At 33.1% G+C, this 25,105-nt stretch overlaps 1 protein-coding gene across 1 annotated transcript in view; it reads left to right on the top strand.

Moving 5' to 3' along the window:
- LOC106671005 overlaps positions 1 to 24,870 on the top strand; it is a gene marked incomplete at its 3' end in the record, with an annotated part of 156,615 nt that extends 131,745 nt beyond the window's left edge. Inside the window, exons 12-13 of the mRNA XM_024229416.1 lie at positions 368 to 649; positions 24,622 to 24,870. Of these exons, the coding sequence (XP_024085184.1) occupies positions 368 to 649; positions 24,622 to 24,870 (531 nt within the window). The remainder of the gene's footprint in view (positions 1 to 367; positions 650 to 24,621) is intronic.
- Between the last annotated feature and the right edge of the window lie 235 nt (positions 24,871 to 25,105).

The following is a 25,105-nucleotide window of genomic DNA, read 5'->3' as shown; positions in this document are numbered from 1 at the left end:
GAGCTTTAGTGAAGTATAGTTAATTTTAAATCATTAATTTCTCTAATTTCGTGGTCCGCTTGACCAATTAATATCTTTCAATTAATTAAGGTTTTTAGTTGAAATAAAAAAAGAAAAATTGCAAAAAGGAGGTAAAATTCAAAAGGTGGGGGTTGAGATGGGAAGTTAGTGTTCGAGTGGATCGAGGTCACGATAGTTCAAGTGGTAGAGCCGCGGCGTATCTAGCCGAAGATCGTGTGATCGAATCCCGCTCGTGCCATTGTCTTTTTTATCTCAACTAAAAACCTTAATTAACTAAGAAAAAATGTTGAATATTTTTAAACAAATGGATATTACTTATATTTTTATATTTTATTTTTGTTCACAGAAAGGTGGAGTGTACACCTGCCAAGCTGCAGACGGCGTGTGGTCCGGAGAGGCGTCAGGACGTCTCGACGTTCTCGATAGACTTTTGGTCGGGTCGCGATGCCCGGCCGAAGGACCTTGGCCTCCGGCAAGTCCTGGACTCCAGGCCCAGGCACAGTGCCCTAGGGGATACACGGGTATCGCTACCAGGCTGTGTTTGCTTATAGAGCCGGGGAAAGGCAGGTGGCAGGTCCCAGATTTTTCCAAATGCGTTTCTCACCACACCACCACTATCACAAATAACGTAAGTCACTATTGCATACTGTTACATTTATAAAAGAAAGTTGAATGCCTAAAACCATTCATGATATCAAACCATCGTATAATGAATAAAACCTAAATGTTTGGTTATTCAATAGCAAGCAGTTTTAAAAAGTGCTTTCCTAAAGTATTCGACAATTATGTTGTTGAAAAACTAACAGCTTTTAAAATGAAAATTTCTCGTTTCATCATAGCGCTTTTGAACATGTAGGTTGGTAGTTTTCAATCATTTTAATTATTTTTGCTTAATAATTAAATTTCACTACATGTATGTCACATCAATTTAAACGTCGCCGTTGGGTAGGTTGACAAGCCAGATGTTTACTTCAAGCATTATTGTTAAAATAGCGTTGTCTAGTTCCCTTTGATGTTTTTAGCTTTAGATAACGTGCACATTTTAGTTTACATAACGAACAATACGTTCCCTACAAGTTTGAATCCTTTGAATAGACTGGCACCGCAAGTCAACACGGGATTAATATCCTGATGGTAAACATGGGTTTGATTGTAACGTGCTTTGCCAGTCATGCAAGGAACCCATTTACATTAGAGATATTTTCGGTAATCATTGTATTATTATTATTCTTTTCATTTGATTATTTGAGTGGGATCAAGTAATGACTCCAACCTTATCTCCACTGCGATCGAACATGGGTGAGACACCTGATCTTCAAATATCCTCTGCTTGAGAGAGAAAGAGAGAGAGAGAGCTCCTATATTCCATGACCAGAACCACCTTTTTTTGATTTTGTAAATAAATTAAGTGACTACCTAGTGAAAATGTTAGACAATAGAATGCTCTATTTGAAGTACTAAATTAAGATAAATTTAAATAATATGTAAATCAACTTGTAATATATTATAAGCACTTTGTATAATATACTCTCTTCCCTAAAGATTACTATGGGAGGGAAAACCACTATATATGTTTAAGACTCAGATTACCGTTGATATTGCATTCGGGGTCTTTTCGCGTACTTCTTTCGGCATAAGTGCCTCGCATGCACTAAATGAATGTGCCGATATCTTTTGATTAACAGTACCGGCATTGCCCATCTTTAAGTAGTAGTGTGTGGTGATTAGTGACCGTTAGTCTATGATTATTCGGAAATCGTGAGATGCAGTCGGGTCTGACGTAGGTTTCAAAAAAACATTTTCTTTATCGTGCCAACGTTTCGATCTTTATTGAGATCATCTTCAGGGCCTGGGATTTACAAAGATTGTTTAAATTTAACAAATACATGTCTAACGTTTCGATTTGAATCTACCGCCATGCCCCTTCACACACATCTGACAGTGAAAGGAGTAGGGGCTAGGAAAGGGCTATTTTTTCAATCAAAAAACCAATTCCATTTTGGTCCTCCATGGGTTAAGAGCTGTTTATTTGTAATTAAGAAAATTTGGTGTGCACACAATTGAAGTGAGTAAATTTTATATTTTGACGTCAAAAAACCAGAAAATAGTGATTGTATTTTAATGTACAAAAGGATTGTAACAAAAAATATATTTTTATAAAGAAAACATAACGAGATAGGGTTTGATTTTAAAAGTTATGTTAAAATATTAATTGTATATTCTAATTGGTGGTCAAAATTTAATAATAATAATAATTTCTTTTACTTTTACTTTTCTTTATAAAACGAGAATTAAATTCGATTTAAAAATTAATGTTTGTAGATTTTTAAATAGGTTTTATTATAGAATAAAAAATCCTTTAAATTAAAAATAACAACTAATAAAAGAAATTGTAATTTTATTTGGAAATAAAGTGTAATAAAAGATTTAAATTTAATTAAAATTTTGGTCTCGTATTTATTTTGGTTTGAATTGAATATTGGAATTTCATATATCAAAAAAAGGTGCCTGATCAATAAATTAAAATATTTGTAGTCAGGTCCGATAATAAAAAAGCCTCTGGGACCTTGTTTTCGGTTCTCCGAATTCAGGGTTGGACCCAAAACAGAAAAGACGCGCTTACACATGTAGGATGTGGAAAAAAGTGAATAATGCAAAAAAAAATTATATTCGAGAAAGAATTACGCACAAAACAAACACTTTGTGTGAGTAGAACTACTAGACAAAATATAGAAAATATTTTTTTGCATTGTATAAATAACTTTTTTCCACATCCTACATGTAGTTGTTAAATTTAAACAATGTTTGTAAATCCTAGGCCCTGAAAATGATCTCAATAAAGATCGAAACGTTGGCACGATAAATAAAATGTTTTTCTGAAACCTACGTCACACCAGACCTTATCTCACGATTTCCGAATAATTTTAGGTAGTAGTTAAGTAGGCACTGGCTGATATAGAAGAATATAATTTTTCTCAAATTTATTGCTGATGAAGAGTTCTTTCGCATTCCGTTTTGCAGTGCTTTTATAGCTGTCTGATTGTCCGAAAGTGCATGGAATCACCGTTCATTTTTTTCTTTCAAATCAAATCTTTTAAAATTTTTGTTGAGATATTTACTCGAAGAAATATATTTTTATCTATGAAAAATCCAATGTGCTATTTGGACTTTGAAAACCAACTATATTGGGTGGAAGAGAAATTTACTTATTGTACTGGGATTAAAACCAAGATTTTTATCTTAAAACTGCAAGATAATGAAACTGCTTTTTGCTGGTTTTCGATCATTCTGGTCTTCCTATTCTTAATGTTTTGGTTTATCAGACTCCTTTTAAAATTGGGGAATGTTCTACTCACTTTGTTAGTGTTTATCATTCATATGTCAAACATATTGGGGTATTATGTATTTGGTAAGGCATTATTGTCAGTTACCTTTGACGTCTTTTTCATGCATTGTAAGATGATATAATTAAGAAGTACACCACCATTAAAAAAAAAGAAAAAAGCCACACAAATTTTATGTTGATCGTTTTTGACAACTTGTCTGCTTACCCTTGCTGCTTTGGTCTGTAGAACGCCTTTAAACTTGTTGCACGTTTTAGTTGGTGAAAGATTTATGCAGTGTGAAGGGTAATCAAAAAACGTAATTAAATATTAACACCGAACTACTAGCAAAATATCTATGGTTTTAGCATGTTATGTCTAGTTAAATTATGTTTAACCTAAATTAATTAATTAAACCTCTGACAGAAAGATGAAGATCGCAAAATCTCTTACAGACCAAAACCGGTCAAATACTGCTTGTATTCAAACATCTAGAAAAAAATATTTTGTGAAAATTCCATGCATCTAGTTGATACTCTTAATAAGCCAAAAATTGTTAAAATTTAAGTTGTTTTTTATGTTAATATTTATAATTGAGAATTAATAAAGTCTATTTTACAAGCTGATCTCATGTTACAAAACTCAATTTTTACCATAACCCTGCCTCAAAAATTTCATGAATCGATGATCGGTAGGCTGTTCATTAAAGTTAAGTACTATATTTAGTACAATTAATGGAAGAGTTACATTCTTATATATTTACAGTTATGTAGTCAAGTCATGTTTAAATTTCCTACACTGTCTAACCTCGTTGCTTTTGATGGTGTGTTTACGTTGGTTGCTTACCCTTTCATATATCCCTGATCAACTTTTCTAGATGAAAATGAGTCTAATATGCCCAGACAATGCCACAAAAATTATAAAGTTATCAGACAAGAACAAACAATTAACATTATCTTTAGCTGGTTGGTTTGCTTACGAGTTTCCCTCTTACTATGTTCTTTACTAATCACATGAGAAGGATAAATACCTCATGCAGACCAGAAAAGCAAGGATAGCAAACGCCAAAAATACATGTTTAATATTCACTGTACCTGGTGGGTTCGTTTTCGAACCTCTCCTTGCCTATAATCCAGACCATCCACTTCAGATTTCGAATTGCGCCTGACAGGTCAAATAGACATCAAACGTAAAAATTCATGTGAAATGCACTCTGAAGTTGGTGGGCTTGTTTCCCTATCCCACCCTGCTTTTATCCTTTGTTAACAACTTAATATGACAGAATGCGCCCGAACACCCAAAATCCAGATTACAGGTAAACAAAAATGTTCAGAAACTACTTACACACTAGACTAATTCTATGTGAGCTTTTAGCTGGTTAGCTTTAGCCTTGTTACATAAATAAACAACAGCTGAACATTGAACTTTTCTTAAGCGGGCGTTGAATCAGTGCGGTACTTGCATTGCTAATGTGTCGTCATTTATCGTAGTGTGCTATCTAATGAGTACTTTCCATAGTTGTAAGACATATTTAAACCACAGGGTTGTAATATTTTATATAAAAAAGATTATAACGTCCATGGTAAGATAATTTATTTTCATGATTTTTTTTATTCTTTTTAAATATCAGAAAATGGATTTGATATCAGTGATAAGTAACTAGAATGAGAATATAGTTCCAGAAAATCTCCATTCGTTTTCATGTTTGACAGATTGGTGTTTGTTGCTGATTTTCATAAAGGGAAAAATATCGGCTTAGCTCGAATTATTTTGTACCCAGACTGCAGTTCATGAATTATTTAGTAGATTACAAATTTAATATTTATTTGTTTCCGAGAACTACACAGTGGAATTATTTGCATCGCTGTAACACGATCGTACATATCAATATTTATAACGTGAATTGTGTGAATAAATTCTTTTGTTAAAGATGTTATTAATAAAATTGTAAAGTTCTATTTTGTTAAGAAAAATTATTACTTATTCAACTAATTAAGGTTTTAGTTGGGATAAAAAATCAGGGTGACGAGCGGGATTCGAACCCACTACCTTCGGCTTGATACACCGCTACTCTACCAATTGAGAGGTGGGATTGAGATGGGAAGTTAGTGCCCGAGAGGATCGAAGTCACGATAGCTCAAGTGGTAGAGTAGCGGCGTATCAAGCCGAAGATCGTGGGTTAGAATCCCGCTCGTGTCACTGACTTTTTTATCTCAACTAAAAACCTTAATTAAATGAGTGACATTAATTGGTCAAGCGGACCACGAAAAACAGTGAATTATTATTTTTGTTTGTTCTCATTTTCTCTAGACTCATTCAGTCATAAGTCATATTGCCTATAATCCAAGTAATTTATACTGAATTTCGCAGCAGTCTATCTGTTGTAAATCTTTTCATTTCACTCGTACGCCGTTTGGAAAAATCAAACTTTGGGTGGCATGTCGGACAAAAAAGTTTAAAACTCCATGTTCATCAGACTCGCACTAATGGCTTCTGGCTGTGCAAAACAATGCAGTGGAAATACAAGGTCCGCCGAGTTGAGCATCTGTCGTAATACCGTAGATTAACAGCCGGTGATGACGCTAAAACTACAAGAATCAATTCGGTTCGTTGACTCTCCACTTCTGACAAAAACTTCTAAAAACTCGTATCAAAAAGTTTTTTAAAAATTATTTTTTCTGACGACGTTTATAATTAAGTTCATAATTTTGATTAAATGCTTAAAGTTTTTCTCAGAGATGATACAGTTTAACTAGGTGATAAACGTGAAGCCCGGTGATTTTCGGTCAGCTGACATGTTTTGGCCTGCCAGACTTCTATGGCTTCCGTGGCTGGTTGGATTATAAGGAAGCCAAAACCTCCAACCAATATAATGTAATATGACTTGTTGTTTTAGGTTCTTTGTGGCCTATTATTACCGTTTTGGATATAACACTCATTTTTCTATCTTCAACAGTTCAGGCACACGGGTGGGTTAGGCACTGATGGAAACACTCCACAAAAGCAACAAGTGCACCAGTAAAAAAAGTTTTCATTAGCCACTGATGAAGTACCTAATGAAGGTATCGAAACAGGGTAACGGAGAGCATTAGTGAAGATATACTTCATTTTTTTTATTAAATCCATTAGATGTCATTGACCAAATAACTTCTTCCAATTAATTAATCTTTATGTAAGGTTGACGTTGGTGTCCGAGTGGATCGAAGTCACTATAGCTCAAGTGGTAGAGTAGCGGCGTATTTAGCCGAAGGTCGTGGGTTCGAATCCCGCTCGTGCCACTGACATTTTTATCTCAACCAAGACCTTATATAAAAACAATAATTAATAGAAAGAAGTAACATGGTCAATATATCACTAAAACATAAATGGATTATATTTTATTTATTTTTCATTAAGACTCCAATGAAAATCAATATTTTTTGCATAATGTTAGGTGGTAATGATAATTTCTTTACAGTTTTGACAGTTGATGTTTCACGTTAAACTTCTTTTTTTATATATATTTGTTCGGAGTATATACGTCATTCTTTTAAACTGACTTCTACCAAGATTATTTTCAGTTTCAAAATGTTACATTTTCAGAATGTTCGTGTTGATGACTGATCTGCGTATTTTTAATGAACAAGCAAGCAATTGTTCGTTACATTTTTTGTTTATTAAACCTTATTAACATGTTTTTAAAAGTTCGTTAGTAATGAACATATACAAAAATTAAATCCTTCAGGCATTTAGAATTTCATGGCTCCCAGCAACTGGTTCACAATCCAACTGCTTTTTTTCCAGTTATAAAAATTCATTTTTAATTAAAGACCCTCTCAACATGGCCTACGCCATAAGGGAAACACGGTTGGAAAAGATTAGCCGATAAATTGTTTTGGTAAATTGCTGGAACATGGCAAACAAAATAAAAATGGCGTTTTACGAATCAATAGACAACATGAGATAGCCGGTAAAACGTGCCTGGGACAGGGGATTTGTGCAAACAAATTTAAGGAAATCAGACGATCGACGATGGAGGTGTAACAAGGGTTCGACGTTTCGAAAATGACACATACGAGACCGCGCTAAAGTGATTATAACAAACTTAATTTTAAGAAGTTTCACCATATTTGAATCATTGATTAACGACGAAAATTATGTTTTGTGCAGATTAGTAGAATCGGGAAAGATAAAAGAACTGTGTAAAAAAACGTTCTATTGATAGTTTCTTTACTTTCGATTTTGAATAGCAAAATGAAATAAAAATCGTGTAGGAGGGCCTTTCGAGTATACACAAAATAGGAACGGCAAAAATGTACAAACATTCAAATACACCAAACAGTGTTAATTATTTCCTTCAGAAATAACCGGCAAAAAACATTTCTTACATAAGTACGTATGTACAACCCTGGCTTCGGTTCATTAAACAAATATTTACATTAAACAAATTCCGGCGGAAAATCCCGAAACAATTAAAAGGCAGGTTTTTCAACAATCCCAAGAGAAGTCCTGTGCTCGATAAGGCACATCCTAAAATGATTAAATGGAACCTTTTCCAGCCAAAAGTACCAGAGCGAGTCGAACGTCGAATTAACCCGAAAATTGTTCCAAAAGGTAAAGTGTTTTTTTATCTAACCAATGTTGCACTTTTCTAAATTACAAAATGTTTCCGATTGGCTGCGTTGTTACTTTACCTCTGATTCACAAAAAGAAAAGTGTTTGAGAACAAAAGTTTAAATGAAATAGATTTCTGGACTGTTGGACATGAATTTTAATTAATCTGACCGAACTACGGTTATAATTTATAGTTATGCAGATATCGTGAGATGCGGTCGGGTGTGATGTAGGTTTCAGAAAAATATTTTCTTTATTGTGCCAACGTTTCGATCTTTTATTGAGATCATCTTCAGGGCTCAAAGTGTTTGTCTTCTGTGTAATTGTGCCATCCTTGCGTGTCGTGTTGAATTCTTGACCGCTCCTCTCGACTTCAACAAACTGTAAAAACATGTCACTAAGACACACACTTATATGTATTGTTACCTATATTACCCTTATTAATAGTTGTTCAAAACGAATTACGTTTACTCCTGCTTTAACTTGGTTATACTTCTCCGACAAAAAAACCATAGTTTAGAGCGAAAATTTTTGGAGACAGAACCAGATTTACTTCAAGCAAGATTAGGGAAACCAGAAAACCGATTATTCATACGCGTTTGTCTTTTCTCTTCGTCACTTTCCCTTATAAGATTTGTATATAGATAGTAAGCCATTAAAATAAAATATGATATTTTGATGGCTTACAACCAAATATAGGGTTTTGGCATATCTCCTGATGGTCTGTGGGTTGATAAACCAGATATTTTTTCGTTCACGATAATTTTCGTCTGCCAGTCTTCTCGGAATTTGTATTTCAGACGTCTTTCAGTATTTCGCAAAATTCAGGGTATATTGCAGTGCCTCACCCTATTTATTCCCTCAACATCTCAACACTGAATTTGGCCAAATTCCGAAAAACCTTTGGCAGACCAAAATGGTTGATAACAATGTACAGTTTGGCAACTTTTGTGACCCTTAGCTTTCTCAAAAAACTATTCAGGCTAGAAAAATATTAAACGGGTTTCTTTACCACAAGCACGACTCTTGCATTTGCATAAATTAGTTTTTTCAATCTCGTAATGAAATTAATATCATCGAAGGTAATAAAAATAAGTACAATCATTTGTACGAAAAATTGCGGGAAGTACTTAAAACTAAATTTGGATATATATTAGAAAGATAACACGTATACTGAAAGCATGAACGCCATTATTTTATGTCAACAATGAATTTTTGGTCCAACCGTAAAAACGGAAAATTTTCTTTGTTGATACTGAAAAAATATTTTTATGAAAGATTAACCCTTTATTATTTTTTTATTTTAATAAAATCTCGACGACAACGTTGCCTTCAGCTATAAAAAGTTCAAACTTTATGTGATAAAACAAAGTCAAGTTATTTAAATAGAAGGAAACAGTTTTTTGATTTTCCTTTTTATCAGTTAAATAAATTGATCATAATTATCTAATCTACTTTTAAGTTTCACAAAACTGTTTAATTCTTTTCAAATGACAGAAATTTATGTTTCAATTAGAAACTACGGCAACTTATTTTTGTTTTACTTATCAATTTGAAGTGCCTAAATTACATATTATTGTTTTAAATGCTATGTTTATTTCCATTCATTATACAATTGAATCGGCGTGATGCATCTACAAATTTACGTAGAAAAAGTTTGTTTTATCAACTTTTTTCAATTAAAACATGTAATGATTGCAGAGTTTATATATAGAGCCGACAAAAAAAATTAGTTTTCGTTTTTGTATAGGTAATTATGGAAACAAGCAGGGTGTAATAGTACTCCCTGCATAATATATGTTTATAATTGTATTAAATTTTAATTATATAGGCTAAGTTATCATAAAATTTTATAGAGATTCTTTACACTATTTTCTATTGTTGTATATTGATAAAAGTTTTAATTAATTAATAAATTAGTTAATGTTAATGTTGACGTTATGTTGATGAGTTTTAATTAATAAATTACATGATTGATATTTGTTAATGAACTTAATTTGGTTAAAGAGATTGTTTTCTTATTTAATATCATATCAATTTAAAAAACTATAAGTAACTGTTATAATTTAAATTGATAAAAAAGTAGCAACTGAAGTAAAAAGAATGGCATTTTGGCCAATACGGCACAGCCTATATGTCGTTGCGAAAATGGCTCCATGGAATGCAATTTAAGTTTGGAGAAGCTCAATCCAAAAAGCACTAGAGTTTTTTTTAATATAAAGGTGCGTATGACCCTGTTCATTACTGAAGTTACTTCACAGCCTTTTTATTTTCTTCTTTCCATTTCAACGTTTGGTGAACATAAATTTTCAGCGGATCTTGAGGCCACTTTCATTTTAATATTTTACACGTTGGCTCACGTGTCGGAAAAATGCTCGATAAATACGCGGACTGTTCTTTAGTACGAGTTTTTTAAGGGTGTCCTGATTATGATTTAGATGTTACACATGGACCGGAAAGGATCTGTAACATATTTAAATTGAATATCCGCTATGGATTGAACAGGAAGCACTTAGGCTATTGCTGGGTTCACGTTAGTGAATGTAAAAAGTTTACCAAGCAGAAAATGCTGTAATCTTTCTGTAATACCATTAAACAGTACAACTACCATTTGCTAGCGACACTCCTTTGTTCTGTCAGAATTAATCCGATTACCTTAAATAAAAAGATGAACTAATACTCAGAAAGATGTCGATGTATCGAACATCAAGAATATATTGTATCAAAAAGTGTGTTCACGCATCTGCTGCAGATCCACCTTCGTAATAAGAGTATCAGTTAAATTATAAAAGAAGTGTATATTAACTGTCGTTGATTTTTAATTAGTCAAATTTCAACTACATTGTTCATTAAAAAAACAACTTGGTTTATGCGCGTAAAAATGTTCAACTTAGGAAATGTATATTTTCTCAGCTTTTAACTCACTGATCCACGTTAGGTCTCACTTTTTTAGAAAACTTTACGATGAACAATGTGGCTTTTTAAATGTTTTCCTAACTTCAGCCTTTCATCAGTAGATTCAAAAATTCTGGAACATGTCAATTCTTGCAGTTTTTACGAAAATTTCAGGTTGAGCTATCGAGGAAATCGTCTTTGGAGCGGTGCTCTATAACAATCGATAGGAAATTTGAATAAACTTTCAGTTGGTCTCTTTATACTTTGCCCGATTTCTCAACCGTTTTTTGATGTTTGTTATTCGCGATTTTGGGGCAAATAATTTGGTTTTTTACGTGCTCATGCGAAAAAACCGATCACTCCTCCTTTACCATACATAAACCAATTGTTTCCATACGTTATAGGAAGCAAAACATCCACCCAACACCGGTGAAATAGAACGGAAAAGTTGAATATCCGCGATGAGGTAAACAAGTGGTTATCGAGAGCAGAATCAAAAGGTCGAAGTAAGAAAAATTGAGAATTCGATCCCCTGATCACGTTTTGAAAAGAGTGTAAAAATTGAGGGTTCAAAATGTATGCATTCGTAAAAATTGGGTGAGTGGGTGATCAGTTTTTTTTCTATGGTCACGTAAAAAACTAAGTTTTATGCCCACAAAGCGCAAATAACATGAAAACGGGCAATGTGGGAGGCGACCAGTTTAAAGCTGATTAAAATGTTCTATATTTTGCTGTAATACACCGCTCCAGGACAAGTTACCTGGGTCCAAAGCTCAATTTGAAGGCTTTGTAAAAAGTGCAAAAATTAACATGTTTCCGATTTTTTTAAATTTACAGATGATATAAAGCTAAAAAAGCATTGAAAAAAGCAATCTCCTTTAGCGTAAGATTTTCTAAAAATGAGACGTAGCGCAGGTGATTTTTTTGTAAATAGAGAGTTTAGTGTACATCACTGATATTATTATTATCTTAATGTCTTATATTAGTGATATTAGTGTACCCACTTTTGGAATTAATTCATTTATGCAAAATCAAGTGGGAGATTTATTATAGTTTTCCAACCTTCCGCGATCTTCGGTGGTAAGTTTGAGTCTCTGCCTACCTTTCTTTTAATCCAGATTCCCAGCAATTGAAGAAAGGGAAATGTTTAAGTGTGTAATGTTCTGAAGATAAAGGTTCATCTGCGCGCAGACCCCACAAAGAAATCCTTTAATTCGTGATATGCATTTTTTAGTGCTTAGTTTCCTGTCACTTTTCTTATAATTCTGATAACCCTCGGCTTAAGATGGCAGAAAAGAATAAATTTTTCTGGTTGACCAAACAAATAGGCAGACCAAAACTCGATATTTTTTCTTACCTTAAGTGCGTCTACTTAACCGAACAAAATGGGTCAGTCAATCAAAATAAACGGAAACTATTGGACGGTTTACACGAAGAAATTTTCCAAAACGATGAAACTTGGATGATTTTTGGAACTTTGATTTTATCATCTTCATATGAGGATTTGTGTTTCCGGTTCAACTTGCTTTCAATCCTTCTAAAATTCGCCTGAGCATGGCCAAAAAATTTAAATCCATTTGATTGACCGAAACAACGTACATAGGCGGCCACAATAATCAGGAACTTCGGTTCATTTATGTGCAGACTTCATGAAAAAAATTTCCAATTCATGATGCACGTTTTTGGTACTCATTTGGACTGACAGTGTTGTTCTGTCAGATACGTTCCAGCTTATTACTACAGGCAGTGGCCTTGCTAAATATTTATAACCCCACTGGAAATAGCAAGAAAGAAGCTTATTGGCGTCTGATTGTTAGACCCATCAAGGATAGGCAGACTACATGCAAAGGTTAATCCCCCCCCAGACAGACTCCATGAAAAATCTCACAAAATAATTCATGTCTGATATTTTTTGAACTTTTATTTTGCCACCTTCTGTGGTAGGTTTGTGTTTCTGACACAACATGTTAATAACAATAATAATAATAATAATATAACAATATACAGATTATTGGCATTACGTAAACATACAGCATGGAAATTCCGTCTACCGCATGCTGGCCTTAGCAAAGGCATTCATGAATACATAACTAATTTTCTCATAGAATTAATTAAATGCACATACTCATATAATAAATGAGAGAACGAAAAAAAATTAAAGAAAAACTCTCCAGAAACAAATAATAAAAGTATGGCGTAGGTGGAGATACAATGAAAAATGGGAATAATATCATCCTTCTTTGCTTTTCTTCAAAATTAAATTCATGTACCAGTTCTTTTCTTTAAATCCAAGCTGATATGGTGTACTCGACTAGATCTATCCAGAAAATTTATAAAATTCTATCTTGACAACCTACTGCGTACGAAGTATAATGATCTTCCGTATTCTGAACGGATAGTGCAAATCGTAATGAAATGATGTTTTCTCTAGCGTTCAGATTACATATAGAACAATCTTCCAGTTTTGAACCCTTGTAGGGTTTAAATTTTTGCTGTAATAATTCTTACTTATCTTTCCAAACCATCTGGTAGAACTTGTTCACCAATATTCACAATTTTTTCATACTCGCCAGCCCCCCTCCCCACTGAAGATTACGAAAAGCTTAAGTGCGTTTGGTTGACCGATATAGTGAGCATACATCAATCTTTTGGAAACTTATAGGTCGCCCGCAGACCCCATAAGAAATTTAGTCGAGAAAAACGTTCATGTCTTGTAAACAAAATCCACGTTGTGCACCTTTTGATACTGATTGGTAAATATGTAATGTATAATAATAATAATAGTAATAGTAATAAATAGTAATAATGTACTGTAAAAAAGGTAAATTGTTACAAAGAACCCAGCTTTAAGTAAACCTTTATAGATTTCTGTTTCAAGAACACAAGTGCACTTTTCATTACGAACCTAAATTATTCATAAATCGAACTACTATAAAAACCAACATAATGTCCAGACCTGCCCATGAAATTACTTCATAAAGGGAAAGAAATTAAAACCTAATCAAAAATTGCTAATCGATTGCAATCCCAAGAATTGGTAAGGCTAGATTGATCAGTGATTGTATATCACAATATGCCCAGTTTTGTTTAAAAATATCATGTTTTTAGCCCATATTATTTTATGAAAATATTCGCGAAGTATTCGAATAAACTAGATTATAAATTAGTAACATTTGATGGTGCTTTAATTAATATATGTCAATAAATTTATTTCCAGCTTTATTAGAATTTGTATTTTTTAACTTCATGTGAATTTAGAAGAGGTTTTTTTGCAGAAAAATGCGCAATATGTCAATGACGTGTGAAAAAATTAAACTCTTGTTAGGGTTTTTGTCAATCCCGCCGAGATAGGAGCGATTTCCATAATTCCCCTTTTGCACGGCTGAGGTTACATCTCCTCCTCGGCTGAAAGCGCTGGGGAAAACAAGATTTGAGCGCATATGATATCACAGAAATCTACCATGGTTCGAATTCCGCATACATTCCCGGTGGCAATTGCCAATTTTCCGACATCTCGCATTTCATGATAGACGACGCAAGTCAAACCTGTGCAAAACTACAAAATTGAATATAACGCGTTTATCTAATGGTAAATATCGATTTTACACAATTTTTTTCATTTATTATTTGGAAGTCTTGAGATGTGATCTGGTGTGACGTAGGATTTAGAAAAACATTTTCTTTATCGTGGCAACGTTTCGATCTTTATTGAGATCATCTTCCGCATCTCACGACCTCCAAATAATCATATTGTAATGGTCACTAAACACCACACACTTATTTCATTTAAATAAATCTTAACATAAGTTGTTTTTTTAATCAATATCTGAGAATAAGACGATTGTAAAAAATTTAGATTTAACTACTTCAATGTTTAAATTTACATTAATGGAAGAAATTGAAAATTCATTTGGCAATTGTTTGGTAATAAGTCTACAAGGCAGGAAGTCTCCGAAATTCAAAAGCACCTAATCTCTTTATGTCCTATCGTAAATAATAATAAACCCTGCAGTTAATAAATCTCAATACGTCTAATGCCTGTATGTTCCGATTTCGAATCTTATTTTCCAGCACTATACCACCCTTGTAGTAATAATAATTGTGTGTCTTTACGAGTTTAGATAAACCCTTGTTTCTTGGTATCCCTGAAGAGAAAGATTTAATAATCTTGACTCCTAAAAATATGAACTGCCGTCCCTGCTGAAATGGATTATCAGATAGCTGCTATAAAAACTGCTGAAAGAAAAATCATCAGCAAGTGAGCAGCAAGTAGATAAACAGGAGTCCTCGAAATCGATATACTAATAAAAAGTTTAAAAAAATTATTGTAAACCTTTTTGATATATAAAAGTACCAAAAAAATCTATACATAGCATGTTTTTATACGTTTTCTTTCCATTAATAATCATTTAAAAGACATACGGACAGTATTATTAAAAGTAAAAATATTATTGTACAAAAATTGCAACAAGTAATTGTCAAAGATCAATGAATACAGATATTTTAGAACTTACCATGTTCTCGTATTCTCATATCACTAAGTACTCGTATTTATAGAGAAATTTATAAAGAAGACAACAAATAACAATACAATAAAGAAATACCAAAACCTCGCAATTAACTATTGTATCGTTATGTCATCTTAATGTCTTTCTTTTTAATTACTTAAAGTTAAAAAATTTATGACTTAATATCCTAAAGGAATTAACCTGGTTAATGATCTGTTGTTTTACAACTAAATAAAATAAATTGATGCTATATCCCTCAGCCATTTAAAATATTTATCAGTTCTGCAACAGGTTTTATTATTGCCGTAAATGTAGGTAATATTCTCATAATAAACAGTAATTGTTCTTTAACTAAAAAATACGTGGTGAATTTAAAAAAAACCTAGGCACATTGTTATCGTGAGTGACTCGAAGAAGTAAATTTCATCCACTAGTTTTCGTGGTCCGCTTGACCAATTAATATTTTCAAATAATTAAGGTTTTTAGTTGTCTTTTTTTATCTCAACTAAAAACGTAAATTTCATTGTTGTTTAATAAAAAATTTATGTACCAATTCATATCCCTGAATGTTTATGTACCGTTCTTTATGATTATTTGCAGATCGTGTGATGGTGTCTGGTGTGATGTACGTTTTAGACAAGCATTATCTTTATCGTGCTTTATTCAGATCAACTTCAATGCCTGGGATTTATAAACATTGTTTAAATTTTACAAATACATATAAAATTCTATTTGTTGGCTTTACAGATACATGTAGGATGGGAAAAAAATTCATATAAAAAAAATGAATTTTTACAATGCTAGAAATTGTAGTTTCAATCAATTTATTGGTACCCACTCAAAATGTTTGTTTTCCGAGTAACACTTTGAGTAATTACAAATAGTTTTAATAAATTGAATCTAGAATTTCTACCATTGTATAAATTCAATTTTTCACATCCTACATGTATTTGTAAAATTGAAATAATGTTCATAAATCCCAGGCCCTGAAGATGATAAAACCTACGTCACACCAGAACGTATCTTACGATCTCCAAATTATCATTAACTAACGGTCACTAAACACCACGTAATTCTTTATGATGACAGTTTTTCCCAAAAATGACGTGACGTCTAATTAAGGTCGGTTTCATTGCTAAACTTAACACCACAATGTTAAACCTTTCTTGCGAGCTTGGGCATGGGTTCTTAGGTTGCCAAGTCACGCTGCTACAAATTATGTCTTACTCCAGTGGCTTTGAGTCCTGAAGTAGGTTAGCGAAGCCTTGAATATTACAGAACGTTGTTCCAGGACTTTTCTTTTCCTGTGGGCTTTTTCTATCGTTTCTTTCCACTTCTACTTGATTCATGAATCCATTTCCTTAGCTAATAAATATACATCTTTGTAATTTACAATTTATTGCTCTTATGTATATCCAGCGTGTCGGATGTTGAGAAATATTCTTAGCATCGGCAATTAGATTGTTTCTTGCAGAACAATTTTTTAGTTTTCCAAGTCATATCACAAATTTTGGAAATTAAATTTTAACTGAAAAACCGAACATAAATGAAACATACACAAGACGCTAACATAAAACTGAACATCTCTGAGGTTCTCATTTCCAGCCTGAATATATCCTCAATAAAATATAATCCTGAAAAAATTAAAGAGAGAACACTTTTTCCCCCGGTTTCCTGCAGTAAAAGGGAATAATAGCCGTATAAACCTGTTTCACACGGTATCCTTCCGCAATTATTTGTTGTTTTTTTCAGTCGAGAGCCCTGCGGAAGATTATCTCTGGATTTTCCAACAAAAGGAAATCAGGACAAGCCGAATAAATGAAAGTAAAAAAAATTAATAAAAATTTAAAGAAATGAAAGCATTGGAATAAACAATAAAACATGGAAATGCACGAAGAAAACATCGAAATTAAATTAAGTCCGTTCTTAATATCAATGAACCTATATTGGTTTATTTAAATATAGAAGTGAAAGATCTTATCATAATAGTATGAACATTTTAGCATATCGTCGTTTAATAATATTACATAAGAATAATAACGAAAGATATTCAATAACACCAGACAAATTACTTTTGAACGAAAAATAATAATATGATCTAGCAAGAAAAATAAATAAATCGCAGCAATAACAGAACATTCAATATTAATATAAGTAAACGTACACTAACCTATTAAGCCTCTTCCATGTTCATCATACGAATTCTAAATTAAATCTTTTTTATCAGATGCCCTGCCTTCTCTTTTCTACAATTTTTCGCATTGTTCAAGAACCATTTCTTTTTATCCTCGATTCGCTCAAGCTTTTTTTCGAAAGCACGCCGTTCTCCAACTTACCGGATAATACAATTAATTAAGGTTTTTAGTTGAGATAAAAAAGTCAATGGCACGAGCGAGATTCGAACCCACGATCTTCGGCTTGATACGCCGCTGCTCTACCACTTAAGCTATCGTGACCTCGATCCGCTCGGACACCAACTTCCCATCTCAACCACACCTTTTGAATTTTCCCTCCTTTTTGCCATTTTTCAACTATCTCAACTAAAAACCTTAATTAATTGTAATTGGTCAAGCGGAACACGAAACTAGTGAATTTAATTACCGGATAATTCTCAATATTATTATTAATTATTTGTAACGATTTATGATAACGTACTATCGTTACAAAATCAAGATACTTTGAATATCTTTAGAAATTAATGCTATCTTATAATAATTAGTTAATAAACTTTAGCTCGTCGCCATTCAGCCAAACCATCAGACACCTCCCGTTAAAAAATCCCGTTTCACTCTATCAACTCAAACATTTTAGATGATTACATTACATTTATCTGCTGTAAAACGTATTGCCTTATTATCGTATCTGACCGATATTATATTATATATATCTAGGCAATACCCTCCTCCTCTATCCATTATGCCGGTGATGGTGTTCACCAAAGCAGCATCTTGGTATAATTTTTTATGCACTGCAGAGATTTTTATAAATCCTCATAAATTACTCCTCATATTTGACGGCGTTAGCCTCATGTTTTCAGATACCTTCAGGGTAAAATCCGTTCGGAAGAATGACTCAAGAAATAGGGAATGGCAGAACGAAAAAAATCCCAGCAAATAACCTTACCCTTCTTTGTATCATCCAGTAGTCTACAGAAATTTTCCTCTCCCAGTAAGAAATTTCGTCTGCTTGTTGGGACTTCACATATTGAACAGGTTTACCTTCATCTCAAATACTCGACCAAAAAAATACATTTTTCAAAATTCTAGTAAACAATAGATCTAGTCTATCAAAACAAACGCCTCATTAAGAAATCATTTCTACAACCAACGTGAACATACCGAAATCAACCGTGGTTTTCAACTAATTCGTTCGAACCATTCCCAAAGCTCCCAACTTTGTATCCAACCATCCCATCCAGAATTTCAGATCCCATTTATCCTCAAAACTGGAAAACGTCGATACAGACCCCACATAAAACTTCAAAACCCCTTCCTCTCCAACACCTGAAATCCTCAAATTATTATATACGAAATTGCCTAGTGATTTCTTTCTTAATGAGGAAAGTGAATTCTTCTTCTGAACTCTCAAAGGAATTTTCCTCCTGGATTATTTGTCTATTTATACACATATTTATAAAGTACTATAGAGCTCAAGCAATATTTAAACAAAATAATATTTTTTGAAATTTTTCCCTCCCTACATATTACTATGCTATACATTACGGAAAACTGATAAAGAATTGAACAGTGTATGTTATTTATTTAACAATACATATTTACAAGCAAGCAGCAACTTGCCAAATGAGTTAAGCCATTTCTAGGCCTAAATAAACAAAAACAAACTTGTATTGTAATAATGCTAATGAATGTTTAATTATTTCATTCATTGCACAAAAGAACGGTTTGCTTAGTAGCGTAAACTGTGCATGTTATGTCCTGTCAACTAAAATACATGCAAAAATAATAACATGGTGACTTTTAAATAAATACAGTTAGCATAATTTTGTTCGACCTTTTTTAGGTGAATTTGAACAATTTTTCCAACTTAACATTATTTTTAAAACTTTATTCAGTCGGATGTGCCTTCTTTAGTCTGCCTACAGCGAGAGCATTCCATCTCAAATCAGTCGCATTGAAATTGCAAGTGACAGCCAGCAATGTAGTAAAGTAAAAAAAATTCCCTGGTGAGGGAAAAAGTTTTATGTAAAATGGAAAAAGAATCGTTATACAGCGAGATTAGGGAAATAGGATTATGCTTATCATGGGAAGAGAACTTTTTGCGACTTCTACCAGCCAAGAGACCCCTCCCACCAGGGTTATGGAGGTGAGGAAGTTTTCACCTATGCTTCATTAAAGTGAATGGAAAATTTGTTCCACCTGTACGTCTGAGCCAATTAATGCAATAGAGCTGGGCGAAATGTTTGTTTTCGTAAATAAAATTGCTTTAATCTGATTTGAGCCAATAATTTTAAGTGGAACTTTAACCCGAAACAACCGTGTATTTTAATTTAATAAGAATGGCGAATTGAATGAAAGAAGTAAAAAATAACTAAATAGATCAATTGAAAATTTTATTTAGGAACAGTATGTTGACTATTTGTAACAGAGAACGTGAACAACGAAATATAATTGCAATGATTATTCATAAAATGAATTGAAGAAATCGACATTTTTTACGAAAGAGCATTTCCAAACAATACTCCCACCCTTCTAGACCTATGGAATAGAAATGTTCAAACGCTCAACCAATTCCAACATAATTCAGTCCTGCCTTCCAAAATGCTCCGTAAGATTGCCAATGCTCCTTATTACGTCTCGAACCTTACCCTACCGCAGACCTCTACATTCCTTTTGTCAAAGAACTCGTCCTTTCCCGTTAGACAAAATCCAAACTACATAAATATGCACATTAACCCACTTATCCAATAAATATGCTTCCTACATAATTTATCGGGACAATCCTCCGTTTAAATCGACAGTGGCCAAGGGCCGTACCTAATAATATCTATAGAAATGGTGAATGATGGAGTGAGTGCGGTGTTCAATCCTTTTGTAAAAAAGATAGTTCCTACTCACAGTAAGTTGTTTTTCAACGATCCGGATTTCGAACCTACAGCTCATCATCAGGTAGAAAGATTTCTACAACACATCTCTCGACATGAATTGCAAAAGTGAACCCGCCGATACCCCGTCAACGCGACGTTGAACGAAAAGTTCAAACAGCCATCTTTGTTCATTTCCAATGTAAAATTTATATTACGGTGTAGTTATAATTAGTTAATTAATCATTTATTTATTATTAATTAGTTATTAATTAGGGTATAATTAGTTGGAGGAATTCTTTGAGATCCTCTAATGTTCCCGACCAAATGCATAAAAAGGTGGGTCGTCATTTGGCGACTTTCCTTTTCCGGCCATCATGCCGCTTTTTACATATATATGTATGTATATGTGTATGTGTATATATATATGATTTTTTTACTAAATTAATTTTGTTAAACAACATAGTGTATGTCATTTGTTTGTTCGATCTCTAGATGGAGGTACAAATTTAGTACAAATAAAAAAATACTCCCGTAAGGCCTTCAGGACTGTTCGGTCGCGCCGGTTTAGCATACGACGTGCATATTTGGGATTATTCCATGTTTATAATGTGTGTATATTGTAAACAATCCGTACAAAATACAATAAACAATTAAAAAAATCTATAACATATAATGTTATCAGTTCATTTTAAAAATAAATAAATACTTCTATTTTAGATTAGTAATTGTCATACTTTTCTATGACAGGAAATTTGATAAAATGACGTAGTTTTAAATTAAAATAAGAAGACCTGTTAATATTTTTTAATAAGGTTCCATGGAATTTAGACTTAATTGCTTTATTAAATAAATCAATGTTAACTTAAGTTATTAAAACATATCGCTTTATGTGGAAATAACCACCGTACAATTTTAGTCTCAGGTTTTGATTTAATCCAATACCGTTAATTTGCCGGGCAAGGCGTATTATGTAACGAGTATTGACAAAGCTTTGCTTCCGCCTCGAATTGCCTAAAAGGGAATCGGAACAAAATACACTTGTCAAAGGCGAATTCTTAATTTCGGTCTTTTTCCACCTCGGCTGGTTGGCAAATGCGTCGTTACGTATGATATGAAAGATAAACGGTAAATAATCTTTTCCTTCGATATGAATAATAATAAAATAAAACTGGGCCGGCGTGTTGGTCAGAGTTGATTAGAGTCTAGGATTATCCCGGCGGCGGATTCATTAATTTAACGCAAGCTCGGATTAATGAGCCCCTTTTCTTCTTGTTTCATATCCGGAACTTTCGGTCCTACTAATCCAGCTCCAGTTATTAGCTAAGTCATGTGTTACAGAGGATGCTGATATTTAATTTATAATCTGTTTATTCTCTAGTTTAGAAATAACACTGGCCTCTGCTTTAAACAAAAACCGTTTTCAGCACCATATTAATTAAGGTACTTTATATATATATATATATATATATATATAATTGTAGAAAGAAGGNATATATATGTCGGAGATGAAATGGAATGCAGTGACGTATCTGGCTAACTGTGACGTCGTGACATAGTCGAGACAACGAGTGGATCACAAAGAAGAAGAAGAACAAAGGACAAAGTCAGTCAGTCAGTCGATCAGTCGTGCCTTTGTCCTCACAGCGAGAGCATCGTCATAATTGTACTTAAATAAATAAACAGAGAGACAACCAAGTGAAATGGATCATTTATTACCCCGTGAAGACGGAGAGATTTCTCCTACATATATATATATATAAAATTATATAATTATGTATATATATATATATATACATTGTTTCTTCTGACATAAATTTACATATCTTTATGTGGAGGTTTATCCTTTCGGAACATTTTAGAAAGTATATCCTTGCTGTTTTGAATTGAGCAGCGTGACTTTTCACAATCTTCAGTAACGATTATTTTTTAAAACTGCTCCAATGTAATGTTGATGAGGCTAACTGGTTCGGCAAAATTACCGCATTTAATGAGAAACTCGTTAAAAAAGTAAACTCTAGGTTGATTTTGGAGCGAAATGGTGTTAACTTGTGTCAATTATTTTTATTTTTAAAGAGTGCAAACATTAATATTAAAGATTTTTAAAATAAATACTCTTTGTGCTAATCCAATTCAAAAAATTGTAAAAAAAGAGGCGCGTCTCTCTCGCCATTGTCAAAATAGTAAATTGAATTGATAATTTAACCAAAAATCAAAGCAACATAACATATATAAAATAATTAATTAAGATTTTATCTCTAGCATTGTTGATTTATGATACCCTTTAAGCTGTAGGTATAATATAGAGTGCGATTTATAATATTGTACGTTACTTAGGCTTACAATTTCATTTTTAAAAACGTTTCAACTTAATAATTTTATTACATTTTAAAACAATTAAAAGCTATTGTTAATGTTGCACACATTTTAACGTCTAAATAGCACAAATTAATTTTCATTTAAGCTCACTCAACATCTAGAAATGTTAATCCTTGTAAAAGTTTTGAGGCGAAGTTTCGGAGTTTGTTTTCGAAGTTGGCTCAGCCCTGCGTTCTTGGCGAAAGGCTCTCGCCATGTTGTACTGCCTGTGGATGATTTGTATTTGTAAAGGCAAAAAAATTAGGTCTGGCACAAAAGAAAATTCCGGCCAGCTATTCTTCAGTATAGTAGTATTCAGTTTATTAACATAAGCCATAGATAAAAAAGGTTGTAGATTTTCAGAACTGTTGTGAATGGCGGGTTGGGGGGGGGGGAATAAATTCAGTTTACCTTTGGAAGTGGGCCGGCCATTAAAGGAATGAAAAGGCCCTATTTACATTGATATTAGTAGAAGACGGGGGCGAAAGACCGGTCAGTATATACAAACAGGAGCACAGAGATCAAAACACTAAGGGAATAAAAATCGGCTCAAAATGGAAATCCGGAATGTTTTAGAATGTATTTATCATACATGAAAATAATGAAAAGACATAAACCAACACAACAATATGACATTTGACTTTCTCCAACAAACAAAAAAATAGGACAGGAAGCCCTTTCCAAATGTCAGCCATATGGTAATCTGTATGTCAAAGGATTAAGTCCATTTGTCATCTCCTGTTTATTCTAATAAATATATATGTACATGTATGTACAATACGAGTTTTTTAAATAAGTTTTATTTTACCGTATTACAATATGGCCATAATTCAAGACTTAATTTATTTAAAAAAATATATATTATATTTTTTCTTTTTTATTATCTTTTTTATATGATTTTCGATTTTCTTCAAATTATTTTTACTAATTATTCAATCATTACCAAATCATAATAAATCCTGATATAAAATTTATAGGCCTGCGCTGTTTTGAGTTTTGCATTGCAATTCTGCAGTAAGTTTAGGGTTCTTAACAAAGTCCTTTACTTGTCCCTGTATTGGGATGTTGTTCAACTAGGTATGAGTTTACATCATGATCCATCCATTCGGCAATTATTGTTTAATGGAAATTTAAAGAAAGGTTCTGGATCTACTTGTTTGAACAGAACCCCTGGGTAGTCTATCAGCCTCCTCGTTACCCTTCTGGCCTGTGTACCGAAACAGACAATTTATTCTCTATTTCTACATCTTTCAGGGCACTTTCGATACTATAATATAGCAATGGTTTGTCTCTTATATTCTACATCTTTTGCTTAAAGGTCGATTTAGGGAAGCCAGGGAAATTGGCGTCTTAAATACAAATTTGCAGCCAGGAGAGATTGGGACTCGTTTGTTTTTGTTTTGGTATGTTATTTCATTGCCCAGTTAAATTTAGAAAATGACACACTTACATACCACGAATTATAAAGAGGCAGCGATAGAAATCCTGCAGCATCCAATATCCAAATTATTAAATTGATCATTTTTTCAAAAACACCCGCACACAGAGGGTTAATATGACCAAAGCTGTTGAAAAATCCCGCACAAAAAATTAATTAATTAATTTCAAAAATAACTTAAAATATGTTTTAAATAAATAAATAAACATAATTGGCTTTAGTATTTTTAACAAATTATACAATTAAACATTAATTGGTAATTGGACTTAAGAGAGAGGGATAAGATATTTAACAGCAATCTAGAAGTATAAAAAAAATTAAGAAAAAAACATACGAAATTATTTTTACGTCAACTGTTAAATGGCTCGTGTATACTTAAACTAGTTATTTATTAAACTGATACAACACTTCAATTTTTTTAAAATTCTTAATTTTTGTTTACAGTTTATTCGATTGACGTTGGGTTACGAAGGAACAACGGCGAGGGCGACCGTGTTCGAGATAGCCTCGTGGCTCGGCGGCAGGACTAAAGTACACCCAGGAGAAGCGGAGCCGTTGGTTTCCCTCCTGGCAAATGTTCTTGATTACCTCAACACGACTAAGGATATGCCAGAGCTGGTTAACACAACGCCCAACTTCATAACAGCCGTCAGCTCCCTATTGCTCAGGAACGCGTCGATAATTAATCAGCAGGTAACATTAAATTGTTGAATTCACTAATTTCGTGGTCCGCTTGACCAATTAATACATTACAATTAATTAAGGTTTTTAGTTGAGATGAAAAAAAGTTAATGGCATGAGCGGGATTCGAACCCACGATCTTCGGCTAGATACGCCGCTGCTCTACCACTCGAGCTATCGTGACCTCGATCCACTCGGACATCAGCTTCCTATCTCAACCCCACCTTATGAGTTTCCCTCCTTTTTG

The sequence above is a fragment of the Cimex lectularius genome, unplaced genomic scaffold, assembly GCF_000648675.2.
Source record: "Cimex lectularius strain Harlan isolate CLEC.00 unplaced genomic scaffold, Clec_2.1 scaffold380, whole genome shotgun sequence".
Lineage (NCBI taxonomy): Eukaryota > Metazoa > Arthropoda > Insecta > Hemiptera > Cimicidae > Cimex > Cimex lectularius.
The sequence above is the reverse complement of the archived record's forward strand: the minus strand, read 5'-3'. Positions and strand labels throughout refer to the sequence as shown.